Source organism: Conger conger, chromosome 5, assembly GCF_963514075.1.
Source record: "Conger conger chromosome 5, fConCon1.1, whole genome shotgun sequence".
NCBI classification, from domain to species: Eukaryota; Metazoa; Chordata; class Actinopteri; order Anguilliformes; family Congridae; genus Conger; species Conger conger.
Window position 1 is genome coordinate 21,325,167 of NC_083764.1, and position 18,817 is coordinate 21,343,983.

General features: G+C 43.4%; 1 protein-coding gene across 1 annotated transcript in view; it reads left to right on the forward strand.

The window, feature by feature from the left end:
- sipa1l1 (signal-induced proliferation-associated 1 like 1) overlaps window positions 1–16,080 on the forward strand; it is a 35,407-nt gene extending 19,327 nt beyond the window's left edge. The window contains exons 9-20 of the mRNA XM_061242902.1: window positions 6–284; window positions 587–730; window positions 3,132–3,274; window positions 5,193–5,290; window positions 5,711–6,144; window positions 7,580–7,762; window positions 8,492–8,657; window positions 9,274–9,496; window positions 10,148–10,300; window positions 11,012–11,132; window positions 11,523–11,601; window positions 12,123–16,080. Coding sequence (XP_061098886.1) covers window positions 6–284; window positions 587–730; window positions 3,132–3,274; window positions 5,193–5,290; window positions 5,711–6,144; window positions 7,580–7,762; window positions 8,492–8,657; window positions 9,274–9,496; window positions 10,148–10,300; window positions 11,012–11,132; window positions 11,523–11,601; window positions 12,123–12,266 — 2,167 coding nt within the window. The 3' untranslated portion in view covers window positions 12,267–16,080. The remainder of the gene's footprint in view (window positions 1–5; window positions 285–586; window positions 731–3,131; window positions 3,275–5,192; window positions 5,291–5,710; window positions 6,145–7,579; window positions 7,763–8,491; window positions 8,658–9,273; window positions 9,497–10,147; window positions 10,301–11,011; window positions 11,133–11,522; window positions 11,602–12,122) is intronic.
- The last annotated feature ends 2,737 nt before the right edge of the window (window positions 16,081–18,817 follow it).

The window sequence follows — 18,817 nt, forward strand, 5'->3', positions numbered from 1 at the left end:
TGCAGGGGATGCTCGGAGTTGAAAAACATGCCGGGCTCGGACTTCAAGTCGGGCTCGGAGAGCGTCTCGTTCGAATACAAGTTCCCTTTCCGCAACAACAACAACAAGTGGCAGCGCACGTCGTCCAGCCCACAGCAGTCCCTCACCGCCTCTCCGCAGAGCCACGCAGGCACGCCCAACCGGGCCGTCAGCCTGGGAGGCAGCATGGGAAAGACCCTGTCCGCTGAGCGGCCCGCCATCCCCCGCAGCGTTTCCAGCGACGGCCGACCGCTCGACCCCAAGAGGTACGCCCAGAACCACTTCCCGGCCTGAGAATTATAAGGTTCTAACTGACATTTTTACCAAAAATGAGGTTGAGTCATAAACATCTCAAAATTTTGAAGGTCACATCTGCTTGGAGCCCATTCACTTTGGAATCCTTGAAACTCAAAACTGCTCGGAGCGCAGATAGAACCATATAATTTCAAGGTCATAACTTGTTGGGCTGTCACAGCTCAGCTTAGCTGGAGGGAATGGGATGGCTTAACCGCGCCCTCTTTTATTTCTCTCTGTTGTTCTGTTATATTTCTCTTTTATCCTCCCTCAGGATCTCTCCCGGCTCAGAGAACTATGCGCTGGCCTCTTCCATTCTGATTGGCCGTTCTCCGCACAACCGCAGCTCTCCCAGCAGCCTCTCCTGTTCCAGCGACACAGGCTCTGCCCACTGGCGGCAGAAGTCCATGCCTGAAGGGTAAGATTTGCGAATACACCAAAACTTTTAGTCTAGATTGTCTACCACGGATAACAAAATGGCAGTTCATTTTTGTGGCTTAATTACTAGACAAATTTGCCAATTTAAAGGAAAACGCCAACATTTTGGGAAATATACCTTTTTCCAACTTACCCAGACTTAGACTAGCTGTTTTTCATTTTCTTCATTTTTTTGTAGAAAAACACATTAGCTTAGCATAAAGACTTATAGGCCATCGGAGTCAGTCATCATGTGTATTTGAAATACACGGGCAGGAGCAAAATTGTAAAAACTACCTTCAGAAGGTGCATCTAACTTCTCCAAAAACAATGTTTCTTGTTTAAAAAGGATTCCTGCATTTCTAACCATTTTCAAAGGACATATTTATGACCAACAAATTTGATTTCAGATGTTACAGTGGAAAATAATTGTTCTACAGTGTGAACAGTGCTATAATGTGAATATTGCAAAACATTAACTCGATAATATGAAGCGACAACACTAATCAACAGAAATGTTTCTGAATTAGCCACGTGAGATGCAATGAACTGGCAACAGAATGTAAGCTGTCACAGTTTAGTTACAGTATGGGAGGTCAATTAGCGCTCTGTATGTTCGGACATTGGGCACATCAGGATCCGGAATTATAGTAAATTGTTAAGTTTGTGTATACTGAGATGTTTTTCCTTTAATCTAATATTGATGTTGGATTAATTAGTGTCTCAATATGAATGTACATTTTTGTATACTGTACATGCAACTACTTGAAACCTACAAGTTTTACATTAACTGCCCATGTGTAGGATCTGGGATCGGCTATGGAACTATTTGTGAACTCGGCATCAGGCAAAGTTATGATAGGGCTACTCCATCTATATTCCATATAGACTTTGACGGAGAAGCCGATACGCTGTCCCAGTTGTCTTAACCCCCCCCTCCTCTCTTTTCCTTCACATACTTCTGGGTAGGAACCAAGTGGTAGTGGGGGGTGGAGGAATGGAGGTGAGAAGTGAAAGGTATTGGGACACAGCTCACTCATCGCAAATAGTAGGGGGCTTTCCCTGTGTCCTGGTTAAATTCCCAACATGACTCTTACCTGCTACTAAATCATGCCCCAGTTAAATAGGCTAAAAATGGTTCTCTCCCTCTCCACCTCAGCTAATGTGTGGTGAGTGTTCCGGTGCAAAATGTCTGCCAAGCATTGCTCAGGTGGGCACTGCACATTGGTGGTGGTTGAGGCAAGTTCCTCCCTCATCACTGTAAGCAATTTTAGTGGGAGAAATGTGGTATTTAATTGCAAGGAATTGCAATTAGGTGATTATAATTGTTATGTCCTGTAGCTGTTTTTATTAGGGTTAAAGGTTTTAGCCGCCCACAGATACCGCATATTGTTCTTTTGCATTATTTATTAGATTTATATTTTAATTTTGTTGCAGTGCAATACAATGTTGTGCAGTCGTTATGTATATTAATGAGAAACAGAATCTAATGAGCTTAGTGAGAAGTAATTGCTATAGAAATTATAACAAGAAATTGATTTAATCTTCCATTTGATGGTATGTGTATGTTGTGCATGGTGCAATTACACATGTGAATTAAGGCTTTAAACCAAGTAAAGCACTTCATTAAAGTGTCATGTTTATTATGGAGACTCATTAAATAAGTCTCAATGGCTTTTTGTGTTTGAAGAACATTGGTTTTGATGAGGATCCTTTGTGAAATGCGTGTCTTATTAAAAACGCTTCTCTCTAAACTTCAAAAAGCACTGAGGTGAAAACGTGTTGACAACAACTGAATCCTCTTAAAGGCTCACATGCCTCAGCGCTCTCTTCCTGGTTTTAGTATAAAACGTCCACAAATTAATCACAAAGAACAGTGACATAGATATTTTTGCAAAGTCCCTGCCCCAAGAGCAAAATTCCCCCCCCGCCTCCTTTGGTCAGCTCTCTGTGTTAACATTCAGCAACGTCATTTGACTATGCAAACTATGCAAAAACATATGTCATGTCATTGTTTTACAAACAGCTTGGGCAAATAGTAGTTAGACTATAAAATATGCATACTTCTACCAAAATTGCAATTATTTTACTTGAATCAGTATGGAACACAAATCAAAAGTTCCAGGATCATATAAAAAGCTAAAAAACACCAAAAAAAAGGCCTTTCAGATAATGCCGTTTAATCACTTGCTGTGTGTGTATGTGTGCTTGTGCATTTGTGTGTCAGTGAATGTCTGTATGCGTGCGGCAAATGCCTGTGTGTGTTCTGTATTTCTCTTAAACTTTAAAACTTTAAAAGTAGCAGCCAGACAAACTGTGCTGTATATCTCTGGGGGAAACAAATATTCTCTGTTGTTTCTCTTAGATTTGGGCTAACCGTCTCCCTGCTCTCTGTGTCTTAGATTTGGGGGTAGCAGACACTCTCCTCTCTCTGTGGATCGACCTGGCATTGGGGAGACCAGTGGAAGCGGCAAGTCTACACCCAGCTGGCCTAAGACAGAGGATGGGGGGGGAGCCAGGGGTGGAGGAGACAGAGGCTCAGCAGGTGAGGAAGGCCCCCACAAAATGAGAAGGTGGGAATGGGGTGTAGGTAGTTAGCTTGCTAATATAGCTAGTATGGTTTGTATCCTCCTAGCTAGCTAGGTTAGTTTGTTGGCTAACTTCAGTAACTTTAGTAATAACTAGCTTATGTTAAAATATATAGCGACAAACAAGTAATATTAGCTAGCTTGCTAATTTAGTATAATTTGTATGCTAACGTTAGCAAGCTTGGTAGTTTGTCAGATAGCTTAAGTAGATACATCAGGTTCAGTCTTTCACTGATATTCTTCATGGAAGAGGCAAAGAATTATGATTTATCTGCAAGCAAGATAGACAAACAAGTAACATTAGCTAGCTCGCAAATTTGGTAGGAGTTGTATGCTGTTAGCAAGCTAGCTAGGTAGGCTGTCAGCTAACTTTAGCAGCATCATGTTGTCTTTCAAGGATACTCCTTGTGGTAGATGCAAAGAATAATTAAATAAATTAATATAAAAAATAAACCACTTTCCAGTCGATTATTTGAACTGGTTAAAGGGCTTGATGCAGAGACGAGGGCAGTACAGTAGAGAAATTCCAGCATCATGGCGGAAGCTTGGATGAAAGGAGCGCATGAATTAGAAAAATAGCTCCGCCCTCTTAGCAAAAACAAATAGAATGCCCTCTGCCTCAGGGGCAGAGATGCCTTCAGAACATGGTTGATTCTTCGTGGGAGGGACATTGGGGCACACTGGGTGGGTTAATTGGTAGAATGTGGTGGCACAACTGTCAACAAATGAGTTTTCCTGAGTCCCTGCTACAGCTGGTGTACAGGGATGTCTATAAGGTTTTCCTCCGAAGCCTCACTCTTGTTTTCATTCTGCACAGCCTTTCCTTCTCTTCTTCCCTCTTTATTTCTCTCATTCCATTTTTTATGTGCTGCTGTGTCCATCTGGCGAACACATGCAGATCATGTGACCCCTGACCAGGCTGTCTGCTTGCACCTCTCTTCCCTCCCACCACCTTTAAATTCTCCTCACAAATAAGGACCTGCCCTTTTAGTGAGGGTGTCTCTCCTTCTGAGCTGATGATCTTCCTATCTCTAGTTTGATACAGTAAAACATATATTATAATAATACAATAAGGTTACATTCATTGGCATGGACTCATGTGAACCAACTATTGAGAAATGTACCTGTTTTGTTTATGTATGTGGAAATCATCAATTCATGTTAACAACTACATTAGTTTGTGGCAATTTGAATTTGAATGAAAAAAATGGCTAATGTATTTGCTCGTAATTAGCTAATTATGGGTTTGTCGTTCCTATGATTTGCTAATGTATAAATATTAATGTAACTAATATATTAGTAGTGAACAAATACATTACCTGGAAAAGTTAATTTCATGCTTACTTGAATGTATTTGTACATTATTAATGCCAATTCATGTACCCTTATTGTAAAGTGTGACCAATAATAAAAATAAGTACATTATTTACCCTTTAAATCTGTATTCTCAGACCATGACAGCTCCTATGCGCATGCCTGCTATAGGTGCTAAAGCCTTTTTTCTTATAAAAATACAGACTAGTGTGTGGTGGGAAGCCACTACCTGCCGGCAGTTTGCTGTATCTACAGTGTGTGGGGGTCAGAGGTCTCAGAGCAGGTGTGTGAGAGAAAGGTGCAGGTCAGGCCTAGAAACAGAGCTTTTTGGACCATATCTGTGAGAACAGAGGAGCCATGTTATTAACACCACTCTCTGCCCTCTTTAGGCCTCTGCAACAGAATGGAATGTTCTGGAATGTTCCAGGACCATCTGTGTCTGCATGCTGTTTGCTTTACATAACACCTTAGAAGATACACGGCTCCTTTCCCTGCAACGGCTCCAGGTTTACATAACATAAAAGCTTGATACAAAAAAAAATCCCCCTCTCTTTGTTTCAGACGCCCCTGTCTCCAAGTCTGGACCCCCATACTCCGGTGGTCCCCGCATTCAGAGGCAGGAACAGGTGATTCACATCTCCCCAAAGAAGAGCAGCCAGGTGAGAAATGTCCCCTTCATACACTTCAGAGCAAGGTTTAGGATTAGGAGGGTCTGATGCAGCATACCGCAACCTAGCGGCTGTTTGTTTGCGAGGCTGGTTTACTTAAGGTTTGGTACCAATATTTAGTAATAATAATGTGTCATTTAGCTGACACTTTTATCCAAAGAGACCGTGATTAGACAAAGCTGAGGACAATCCCCACTGGAGCAATGTGGGGTGAAGGGCCTTGCTCAAAGGTGCAACAGGTGTGCGGATCCTATTGTGGCTAAACCGGGGCTTGAGCCACCAACCTTTTGGATCCCAGTCAAGGACCTTAGCCACTAGGCTACAGGCTGCCGAATGTGTGAATACATCACAGTCGGTCCAAACCCTTTTGTAGTAGCCCTGGCTGCCAACCCTCTCCCTGTCCCCACACAGGACTCCACGTACTCGGCTCACTCCAGCAGCAACACCCTGTCCAGCTCCAGCTCGGCGCACAGCGAGGATAAGTGGTACGACATGGGCGGCGGGGCGGGGCCCTCGGAGCAGCCTGACTCGGAGATAAACGGTTTCGGCGGCGGGATCCTGCAGGGGGCGTCCGCCGACAGCGGCATCGACGCGGCCTCGTACGGGGCCTCGCACAGCAGCACCAGCTCCCTGCTGGCCCCCGGGGCCCCGGGGCCGAGAGAGAGGGCCCCCTCCCCCTGGCACAGCCCCACGGAGGGGGGCCGGCGCATGCTGGAGAGGTCCCCCCCGGCCGCCGAGTCCCCCGTGCCCCCAGGGGCCGCCGAAGGGCCCACCCGCCCCAAATCGGCACACCCCCTGATGAGGGACAGCAGCTCCTACAGCATCGGGGAAGCTGCGCATGCCAGGTACTTCTGCCGCACAGACTTCTGGGATGCGTGGAAAGGCTGCCCACTTCGTGCTCTCTGCTTCATTTCCCATTTACGTTGAAAATATGTTTTAATTTTGTTTTATTATCATATTCAGTCAGATTTCAAACAGCCAGGACTCAATCACAATACACTTTAGTTTACTTACTAAAAGTGACCTTCCTGCAAAAAAAAAGTGTTATACTTGTAATTCTTCATATCATTTATTTTTTTCAAGACAAATGTTCTTATCCTCTTGGAAAATCTTAAAATGTTAAACTCACCTCAGTAATAGAAATAAGATCTAAGTCAAGTCTAAATATATGACTGAAAAATTTAAGATGGACTTATTTTGGGTTTTTGCAGAGCTAAAGTTCTCCCGGACTGTTAGCCCTGAAAATCACCCTCCCTCTCCTGCATTTGAGAGTTTTGTGTGTCTGAAGATAAATCTGATCAAATCTGATTAAACCCCATTCAATTATATTGTGTCCTCAATATTCGGTTAGATACTTGGTTGTAATTCATTGCATACATGGAAACCTAGATGTGGATATCTGCATTCCACCCTCTCTCTCTCTCTCCACTCTGCCCTGAATGTCGATCTCTCTCTGTGACCGCACGCTCCTCCATTTCAAACCCATACATTAAATCTCCTCAAAAACACTGTGAAGAGGGTTAAAAATGAAACGTTTTCATTGAAGCTGTTCATTCAGTTCACAGCGAAGGATCTGAGCTTCTTAGAGATATAAGCACAAGATGGGGTGTACTTAACAAAAATACAGTAGAAGTCTTTTTTTGGGTTAGGGCAGACCGGGTCAGAACGAGCAGCCCGGGTCCGGTGGATTTCGGAGAAACAGGTTTGTTGAGAAGCCAAGCTGCCCGATTGGACGGTTACATAAGCTCTCGTTAAATCCCCAGTGGCTCATCGCTGCATCCTCCCGCCCCCACACTCTCTTTGTGCCTTCCCTCCCAGCATGCTTCACTCCCCCGTGCTACCTTTATTTCCTATTCCAGCATCTTCTGCGAGAGTGCCCCCTGCAGCACTAAAGTGGAAGGACAGGGAAGAAAAGAAATGCAGGCAGGCATTTAGTGCTCCCTGAAGCTCAGACTCCATTGCTCTGAGTCGTCCTTTCACATCTCTTATCTGAGTAACTCCAGCTGCAGTAGTTGCCTAGGACTCTCCTGCACTTACAAATGCCTATGCATGCATGGCCACACACTCACACACACACACGCACACACACACACACACACACACACACCAGTGAAGCATATGATTGGAGGGTGGGTCCCAGCTTACCCTTCTCATACAGGACAGGGAGCTGGTTAAGCTGTAAACCTTTTAAGGCCCATTTAAGTGTGTGCGTGCGTGTGAGTATGTGTGCGTGCGTGTGTTTAACGTCTGTGCAGACCAGCTTGTCTGTCTGTCCTGCAGCGGCCACAGCTCCCGTCGCAGTTCCCCGCGGGAGGAGAGCGCTACGTCTCCCTCCTCCCAGTCCTCCCTGCCCCCTGGCCCCAAGAGCTTCTACCCCCGCCAGGGGGCCACCAGCAAGTACCTGATCGGCTGGAGGAAACCCGGTAGCACCATCAACTCCGTGGACTTCGGCGACACGCGCAAGTAAGGCTCTCCGTTCGGTCAGGAGTCTCTCCTCCGTACAGACAGCCGCACGCACACACCCTGTATCCCGGGCCCGTCTGATCTGAGTCATAATTCGTGTCTGTTTTGGAAAGTGGTCCGCATGAATAGCGCTGGGAGTAAACCAGCTTTTGCACAAAATTCATGATCGCCACCTGCTGGCCTGGTGGTGTACAGCACCCACTAATATGTGAACTTCTGTTCATTTGCTGAGGCAATACCTGCCCAAGGTCATGTGTTTTCATGGGTAGCTGGAACGCATAAGGTCAAGTATAATGGTGTGGTCTCACCTGGAATTTGATAGTTTCCCAGTTCATCACAAGCTTTCACCAGTACCACACATATACAGTATTATGTAGCACATCCTTGCTGAATGGCTCAGTCAGGGTCTCCCATGGAGAGGTGAACCCACTTGGCTCCGACCAGCCAACATCAACTCTTTGCTGTGTATGACCATGGACTGCACTCCACACACTCAAGTCTTCTGAGATATTCTGAGAACAGACTGCTCTCATTTCTCTTGTGCATTGTAATAAACCTAATTATCTCAAGAGAAGTTGTCCGTGCATGTGTTTCCATGGAGGAGGGCAAAAAACCTTAACACGCTAATGTCCTCTACTTTAGAACACGCACAGCTTTGTAAGTCGGTTTCAGGCAGCGGCCTATAGAACAGGCTTAGGGATGACTCGTTGTGGCTCTTCTGTCCAATAGGAGGCACCAGGGGGAGGGGCCTGAGGGAGGGCACCACCAGCATAGAGCCAGGGACACGGACAGGGAGGGGCATTCGCCCCAGCACAAGGGCAAGGCCCCCGCCGAGGAGAAACTGAGGAAGCTCATCACGGTGGACACCCCCACCACCATCAGGGTGGAGACCGAGGTATGCTAGCGTGACCTTCTTCTGACCTTGGACTTTTAAGGTTCTGTCTGCATTCTGAGTAGTTTTCAGATTGAGGTTCAAAGCTTTTACATTCGAACACAGCGAAACTGAAATGCAGGGCAGTTCTTCATAGATCGTTGTAGTATTTTTTCATTATTTTACAAAAACGAGGGTTCCCTGCCTAGAATACCTATGGAACTTCAGAATTGACAGTTCTTTAGTGTTTCCCATGCTGATGGTTGACAAAGGGATTTTTTTAATACTCTAGTGAAACAGGAAGTGATGGAATGACAAATTGTATTGTCATTGCAATTTGAAAGTTAAATTGTGTTGCCTATTTTACTTTTTTGATATTATTGGAGTGCCAATAATTTTGACACCTGTGATTTTCAGAAGAAATGAGATAAATAAAAAAATAAAAAACTTGAAACGTGAAATATAACATATATAGATAATTATTATTGCTTGTACACGGATTCCAGAGCCTGTACCCTGGCCAGGTTTGCATGTGTCCCTTTTGAATGGACAGGCTGTGGTCACTGACACGATATTTGGTTAGAATCTCCCGCTGTTATATATTATTTAATTCTCTCTCTCTCCCACCTTCATCCCTCAGATTTCCTCTCCAGGCCCCGGGCCTACCCGCCGCTCGCTCCACCGCACCCTGTCGGATGAGAGTATCTACCGCGGCCAGCGGCTGCCCTCCATGGCGGACTCTGTGCTGGAGGAGGCCCTGGGCAGCGACATGCTGTTCGGCTGCTCCACCGTGCCCCGCTCGCCCACCACTCGCGGCGTTCCCCTCCGCCGGCCCTCCTACAAGCTGGGCGTTGCCCTGCACGGTGAGGCGCGCTGTCGCCACGGCAATCGCCATAAAAACTTGCCGCCGACAGTTTGAGAGGTCTTACATTTTAGCTCTTTCAGTCCCAAGAGTGCCATATGTCTCCACCTTATACATTTTCAAAATGGCTGCTATACTACTGTTTTGAGCCCCTATTAAAACCCTACTGAATTTTCTCAACTTTCTAAAATGTTTCCACCAAAGCCAAAACCCCTTGAGATTTAGGTTGAGGAACTTAATATTGGGCTTGGAACTGAAAGGGTTAATGCTGTGTACAGTATGTAGATAAGCCTTAGCAGTTTGTTAGCATTACATTACAGTAAGATTTGTGGGCAGCATATTGTCTAGGGGCTACTGGGATCTGGAAGCTTGGTGGTTAAAACTGGCCCTTGAACAAGGCCCTTAATCACCACATTGCTTTCAGGGCGGATTGGCCCCTGCTTAGTCTAATCAATGTACTTCAAAAAAAGTGTCAGCTAAATAACTGTAATGTAATGTGTCAGCTTACCCCTTTATTTGTCACAGTTGTATCCAACTGTGGCTGGAACTTTTAATGGCATTTTAATGGCATCAGTGTATCAGCTTCAATAGTAGTGAGAGCTTTAAATGAGAATGACATTTCTCACTGCCCGCCTACCCCCCGTACCCTCAGGTGACCTCTCGGCTTCCGACACCTCCCTGGCTGACCTGCATGATCGCCGTAGGCAACCGCCAAAGGACCTGAACCTCATGCCCCTTCCAGACTCCGACATGGACAGCGGTCTGGACTGGACACACCTGGTGGACGTGGCCAAGGCCTTTGAAGGTGAGAGAAGGAGTGAGAGGGGAGAAGAAGAGAGAGAAAATTAATTGTTTTCAAGACTCCAAATATTATGAAAACAAAGTTACAGGTGCTTAAATACAGTGAAAATAGAAGCTTTTTTTCTCAGAAAATATTTTCTGTTTTTGACTGGATACAGATTATTGTGGCTGTAGCTGGTGCACTTAGAAACACAATGGAGCTACAGCCACATCACATGGATGGAGCCACAACTGTGTCTAGGTGGTTTGGAGGACATTTGGAGACTGCAAATGGACACATAATTTAATGATAATATGGGTCTTATGAGGTGTAAAATACCTTCGAAGTCCTCCAAAGGAAATCCTCTATTTAGGCAACCTTTTCTGCCATAAAATCAATAACTATTTTTTCCAAAGCGCAACAGTCTCAGCGTGCGTTTTGAATGTGCTACTGTGCTTTGTTACATACAAGCCTACCAAACTATATACCGTTGGAAACAATCATTAGCTAAAATGATTTTCAGTCATTACTTCAATGATCGTTATAGTTATTTTATTTATAGCTAACTTAAACCTGAAAACAGCTTATTAGCTCAAAAAAAAACACTGCAAATAAAATGGGCCAATTCCTAGTGTTATACCTAAGTGTCAAAATGTCAATGCAGTTGTAACTGTGAAAAGAGCTTAACTAATTAACGTGATAATAATAATAATAATAATAATATATTTCCCTCAGGCCGAAGTACATCATTCTTCTCTACCCGAGACCTGAGCCAGAGAAGAGGAAGTGCTGCCGCCATCTCCCAGCAGGCCGAGCTGCTGCCCACCATGCCCTCCCGTCCTTCCCATTCCCATGGGTGAGTATTCACCACCACCTCCAGTGAGCAAAGGCTTCTTCCATTATTAAGTACAGGCTGGTGTGACTATGTTTATTGCTACAGAATAGACTGTACTTTACTGTCCTGTTCCATTCTTATATTATGCCTTAAGAATGCCAAATGCCAATAATGTAATATGACGCCACATTTTTCTTGAGTACTTGTCTTCTTGGCCCTGTAAGTCACTCTGGATAAAAACAAGTGCTAACTGTAGAAAATATAATAATAATAATAATAATAATAATAATAATAGTAATAATCATAATTTGTTTATAAGACTGAATAGAACAGGGAGCATAGAAGTTGCGTTACACGCTCTTGTTGTCATGCTCTCTCATGGTTCCTGTTACATGTTGTTTTTCCTGGAAGTGAGCCCTCTGGTGGCTTGGCAGGGAAGGTCACCCAGCTGGAGGCCTTGGTGAAGATGCTGCAAGAGGATCTGAAGAAGGTAAGAAAGAAAAAATATGGCTTTGGCAGCTCAAGTGTGTCTACGCAAACTCAGGAACAGTGAAGTAAAGATGCTTCAGAGTTGAACTCTTCACTTATTTTTAGTTTCTGTTACCCTGTTACATTGCTTCAGCAATGTAAGTGTATTCTCAGCATGACAATAAGGGAAATTGAATTTGAGATGAAATGTGATAGGGGGAGGGATGGGCCATCTGTGGCCATGTCTTGAAAATCTCTTGTCTCCTGTGTTTGGATAATATTTCTATTATATATCTCCCTATGGAAGTTTGGACTGCTATTCATGTCATTGCAAAACCTAGTCCAGCTACATAAGCTAAACAAGGTGTTCCGTTGTGTTGAGGCTAAAATAGTTAATAGTTCACCCCAGTGTAAATTTCTTAATAGATTTTTAAGTTTGGTTATAATCTAATTTGCTTAGCTCTGTTTTGTGCATATTGTTGCCAGTTGTTGTTCAGTTGCACACACTCTCTCTCTCTCTCTTTCTCTCACCTCTTTCTATAGGAGCGTGAGGAGAAGGCTAAACTGCAGGCCCAGATTCAGACCCTGTGGGAGGATAACCAGCGGCTACAGGAGGAGGCCCAGAACGCTGCCGCCAAACTCAAGAAGTTCACCGAGTGGGTCTTCAACACCATCGACATGAACTGAACCCCGTGGCCCACGGCCCCCCTGAGGAGGAGTAAGAGCAGAGGGAGGAGGAAGAGGATTGGAGAGCAGCCATTTTGTTCCACTGTGTCTTGTCTGGGTTACCTATCCAGCCCCACTCTGCCCGTCCCCTAGAGCGTTAGCCACTGTGGCTGTCACTGACGAATATTCTCTCATTTTCTTATTTCTCAGGAGGTGAACCTTGTTGACTAGGTCTTGCTGCCTGGTTGTGGTTCCTGCACGGTCATTTCAAAGCAATGATTATTCCAGAATCAATCGAGTGGTTGGGACATTTTAATGAAGACTGACCTGCCTCAAACACCTGGGGCCTTACTTCCATCTTCCTGACTTGTTTTCCCCTCTTTCTTTTCCTTCTGTTGTTTTCTTCCGTTGTTTTCTTCCTTCCTGGCCCGGAAAAATGACCTGTTCTGTCTTGCCATAGGCACTTCCATCATTCTCTTACTACCATGGAAACTTCTAGGCTTTTGATCCAGCCAGCTCTTGTTACCACGGACAGCCTGTGCTTAATACTGTGGAAAATGCCGGACTTCAGAACCAGTCTACTCTTAAATCCCAACCTAAGAGGTGTTCTACTAGGCTGCCAGAGTGCAGGAACACTTTGGAACAGGCTTCATACGGAATCATCCCATGTGTTACTCTCCAACTGACAATCAAGTCTCTATTTTTCTTTCTCTCTCTGCCTCTCTTGCTCTCTCTCTCTTTGCCTCTCTCTCTCACTCTCTCTCTCTTTCATATTCCTGAAGGTGTACAGTTTGAAGATCGGTCCTTGATGTGGAGACCTGATTGGTAATTGTCTCTGTCGGTTCATTAGGAGACTTCAGAAGGGAGGGGTGTGTTGGGGGCTAGCCTCCCTGAGAGAGATGGCAGCTACCTGTATATGTGGTGACATACCTGACTTACAATAGTTTAGTTCCAGAGTGCATTTCGTCAATGCAGCTCTGTGCTGTGATGTCACACGGAATAATAATGACATGGACATTCCAGTCAGACGTCATACCTAATCGTGTGGAAAAACACATTGTTCTGGGATGCCACAAGGCAGTACTGAATGTTGATAATCAAATGTAATAGGTAATGAAATAGTACCTTTAAAAAGGGAAAAGAGCTCCTAGGTGTGTTTTAATTCCAAAAGTGGAGTATCTGTACAAGGCTATTGACTCCAATGTAAGCAATCTGACATCTTCAGTCTGTGGTATAGGGTACTGAGGAGAGACCTCCCTCTGCCTGGCCATCTCCAAGAATGTGAATTTATTGAGCAATGATGTGTGGATAGTTTCAGATTAATTTATTTCTTTGTATAATATATAATTCCAAGTTGTCCTACACGTTCACCACAGCTAAATTCTCTGTATAGTTCTAGTTCATTTAGAAGGGTTAGTCTTGATTTCAGTAGCCATTTTAGTTTTTTAAAAATAATTATTGAGTTGAATGTTTTTTTTTGGTATTTGTATAGCTTGTGGTTGCGGTGCCCGATTCTTAGCCTTCTGTTGTGTAGCTACAGGGCCATCTAGCGTTGATTATCAGACATGACACTAGTCAAAATCAGTCTGCACCGATCCGATCCACATTCATATGAGAGCCGATTGATCCAAGATTGGCTGTGAATCGTCCAGGCAAAGGTTCTCTGGTATCCCCAGACAGCACACTGATAACTGCTACATAAGGCCGATGCAGGTGCCCTGTTGCTTTTTGTCTGTGGGAGGTTTGCCATCATATGGAGATAGTTTGACCAGTGGGAAGTATCACAGAAAACATTATATTAAACAAGTACTAAACAAAACTGATTTTTTTTCTTTGCAAAACAAAATTACCTGCAATGTTTTCCCTGTTTGTCTCAAACTCAAAATTTTTCCTTGCAATATTTATTTCCTAGTTTTGCTTGACAATATTGACACAAATATGTGACAAAAGTATGACGTTTCCTTTATTTTTGACACAACTCTGATTCCATAACCAAAGTAGCTGCAACATCTTCTCAATGGACAAACTACCTCCACGCTCCCTCTGCCAGAGTGCGACACAGCATCTACGTCAGTCTTACGTAGAGCTGTCCCGTCAGGGTCTCCTCTGACTCTGTTCAGCGCTTCTGTTCTAACCCAGGATGAACCACCTGCTCATGCATGTTTTATGCCCCGTGGTGTCAAATTACTGCCATTACATTTCTAAAGAGAGAACTTTGAAACTTCTACTGGAAAATAAATGGACTCGAACAGTCGGCATTAAAATGCAAAGAACAAATGTTGGGGCATCTAATATTCATGAGATATGTCATTGCTGAGGAAACATAGCCAGGTTTCTGGTTTCTGAGAGGCTGCAGTTGGGCCAGTGCTTGCAGTTACGCGACACGGTGTGGCTGTCGGATTGACTATGTGAAATGGCTCAGGTAGGCCTGATAGGGCCACAAGGCAATGCTGTGTAACTCCTCAATGGCTAAAACTCACAGCATTTCATCCTAGTGGCCTGTCACACGACTTTTAAGTTCATTGTAAATATTGTGACGTTCTGGTGTTTTTCAGTTCCCCCATTACTTCTGGCCAATGGAGTGATTAAGTAGTCAGCACATAATTGAATTTCCATGGTTAATCAAGGCTTTATACGCTTGTTGGTTGAACAGCATGCTGTGAAATTCATAGCGTCCAAGTTTATGGTATATCGTGCGTGAGCGTCATGGTCGAATATTTATTAAGATGAAGAAGTTAGCAATTTTTTCAATTTCTTTGAAATTCTGTCCAAGTCTGGGATATAAAATGGACAGGTTTTAAGCCAAGGTATGAATACTGGTTCTGTTTTAAGAATCATGAGAGATGGGAGAACCCTTTTCCTGTTTTCATATTGCTGTCATGACAAATCAAGAGGGTCTTGTGAACACTTTTCAGAGGATTGAGTGCACACTTCTAAAGATCAAGTGAACACTTTTCAGAAGGTTGAATGCACACTTTACAGGGCCAAGTCAACACTTTTCAGTTAGCCAAAAGAAAACTCCGGGTCACTAGTATCCTATGTTTGATTTTCCAACAGCCATGTAATATTAGCAAATATTTGTTTTATTTCTCTTTTCATTTCAAATTGTCTTTCTGTAAAGTGTGAATAAATAAATAATTGAATTCCCATGAATAGTAGTCCTATTTCACACAAGTGAGTTGTATTTGTTTTTAGTGAAATTGAGCTTTGTTGATTCTCGGCGAACATGCTTATTATTTGTTTTAATTGTTTGTTCTGTTTGCTAGATAACTCTGCCTTTAAGACTTAAAATGTGAATGTTTATTTTTTCAGTTGAATTTTATTTGCACATGGTATATTTTGTACAAATGATTATTACGATTAGGTAGAAAAGAAACTTCAGCTGTTGCAGTTTTAATTCAGTTTTCCTCTTCTAAGTAGTAGTGGCCTCAGTGTGGTTTCAGAAACGTCTGCTACTGATTGGACAATGTAGACAGGACTGCTGCTTCCTGTTTGTGATGCATATTAAACCGCGACGTTGGGTGTGTTACCTGTATCTTTCTCCCAAGTGAATATGTCTTTCAAAAATCTTGTTTGAATGATATGTGCATTTAAAAGAATATAATTAATGAAGTATTGTTTACATATTCTATTACATTTTTTGTAAGATGTAGAGGTTAAAAAAAAAGAATACATTTGAAGTGATCACAGTATTAATGGTTCTTAAAAAAAAGACTGAGGTGCTGTAATTTTTGACATGTGGTCAACAGACAAGTTTTTGCTTGCTGTCAGATATGAGGTGTTTACTGCCATTGCTCACTAGATCAATAAATTAATTTATATGCTTTTAGGACAACTTATTGTGAGGTCTGTGTTTTTCATTAGAACCCTTCTTTGCACAGATTTGTGCTTTTTTGTCTGCAAATTTCACATTAGATTCTGCTGTCCTCCAGAAAATTTTTATTTATTTATTTTTTTTTCATCTGGCTGGCAGATGGTTGCGAATTCTCCACGGTAACTATCTGATAATTGCACCTTGCAGTGAGCAATCACTCCGCTGAATTCAGCGAAGGCCAGCATGGGATTGCCGAGGGCTTCTAGTGTTCTTCACCAGAGATGTCTTGATTGCAGCCTTAACTCATTCATGGCCAGGTGAGCGTGTGCATTCGCTGCTCCACCTCCTCCCCACAGCCAATCTGCGGGCACGGGGCATTGCCGCGACGCCGTCAGAGAACGACCCCGTTACCACGGTTACCAATTTAATCATAGTTTGGACTCGAGAGCCTAGCCTTGCTCAGGTACAGTCAGGTACCCAGGAACATGACCTCTGACTCCTGCTTGGCAGGAGTGTTCTGATTGGACAGAACATTCTTCCCACGTTTTCGGTAATATAATACGGTGAAATCAGGTACGACATCTGCAGCAGTAGGAAAAACCACATCCTGGTTCAGTATTAGGAAGAATACACGGGCCTTGCAATCTGATAAAATGTGTGCTGGTTGCTTTCTTTGAGGCTGTGCTACCGTGTTCTCACCTTCCCGCGATTATTATAAGAAGTCATGTGTGACTGATGCAAAGAAAGCCATCAGAGCTGAAAGCGGGATTTAAAAGCCACTTCAACAGAAGTACCGCAGACAAAGGGAGCTGCTCGGCTGTTCAAGGACGCATCGCTATTATCCCAACCGAACCAGAACCAGAAACGCTGCACCAGGGCTTATGCTCACGACCAGAGACGCCTCTGCTGTGACCTCGAAATATTTAAATAGGATTGTTGCAGTCATGAAAAGTTCAATTTCCTTCCTTTATGGGCTGTGGATAGTAGAGGTCTGCAGGTCTATTTTCATAATGCTTCTCCTGTTCATCCCACACCCACCCACAAACTTTATAATATTCTGCTTATCCCCAAAGTGCGGTTTCCTTAGGAATAAAAAATGGGATGCCCATCGGTTGAAATCACTTAGATTGGCTCCTTTCTATTTAAAAGAAAATTGCATTTTTCACATCAGAAATACTGTAGCAAATACACAGGAAAAATAACAACGCATTTGAATTTAAAATGACTGTTTTAGTTTGCCACTATTCAACATTCCCAATCATTCAATTTCTGCTTTGAACTCAATTTTGGACCATTTGTCACAACAAATAAATTGTACAGTTTTGGAAAACATCTTTCAAATATAATTTTCAAATTCTTTTTTTTACTACTGCATATCTGACAAAGATTTATTATTATACAGTAATTGTTTTTAAAGGAGTTCCTGAAACAAGATCTGTGACAGCCAGTAGGATGGCCGAGGTTAAAGCCACATACAAATCCCCCCCCCCCCCACACTTTTGGGGATTCAGTTCATTTTATTACATTCTGTTACAATCGCTTGGCATGCACTCTCATCCAGAGCGATGCACAACGGAGAACATCCGTGATACTCTCAGGAATACAAAAAGCATTATTACCAAGGCAGAGACCCATTTAGCAGGGATCTCAAACTCAAATCCTGGAGGGCTGCTTTCTCTGCTGTTTTTTTGATGTGTTCCTGCTCTTAAGTGCTTAATTTAATTCATCAATTGGCTAGAGTCTGCATGCAAACCTTGTTTCCAGAGTGAAGAAAATAGCAGAAATTAGCTACTGCTTGATAAGAAACCACAAAAACCAGCAGGGAACTTAGTTTGAGACCCCAGCACTAAGGGGCATGTTAACCTAACACACAATCTGAATCGTAATGAAAGAAGGACTGCCTAAACAGATAATCTATCTGCATGCAGCTATACATATAACATTATCCTAAAGGAGGATCCAGAGGAGGAAAGAGAAAGAGGAAGGACATCTAAAGGTGGCCAGGTGAGTCTGAAGAGGTCAGTCTTTGTCAGAATTTGGGTTTCTTCTGTCCTGACTGCAGTGGGAAGCTAATTCCACCACTGGTGGGCCAGAACAGACAGGAGGCAGAGGTAGCAGAACAGAGAGGTTTGGTTGGTGAGTAAGACGCATTCTGAATGATCTACTGACGCCGGAGGCAGGTCGGCCGGCAAGCAGGGAGTTGCAGTAGTGTGGGCGGGAGATGATGAAATTGTCCCACCCCACAAGAAACTCTTATCAGGTCCAAAAATTCCTGTGGGCATGCACCAGTAGATAGCTGTCAGGGACAGCCTTCTTGCCAGACTAGCTGCCGTTCACTTGGTTGACTGAGCAGGCCAGGTAGTCCCGTTAGTCTTTGGCAAGAATAATTGGAACACTTGTTTTAGAGGTGTGGAGTTCTGCACATATTTTTTCACAAACAAGTAATCTAATGCACAACACAAAGGGTAATGACACATTCTGTACCAAAGTTGAAAAACTATTGTAATGCCAGTTTAAAGTGAATCATTTAAATGAAACATTAATCATGTATTTGTTCATGTTGTTTTTTTTTACTGTTTTTTTGCTATTTCAGAGCGTAGCTAGATATTTACTCATTTCTGGGTATCATACTTCAAATGAAGCCACTGAAGGTTGGCTCATACTACAGATTGGAAAGGTAAAACAAACCAAACTTAAACCAACAAGTTTTGTGTATATAAACCATTAAGACAAACTTGTTTACTGCACGTAAATCCAC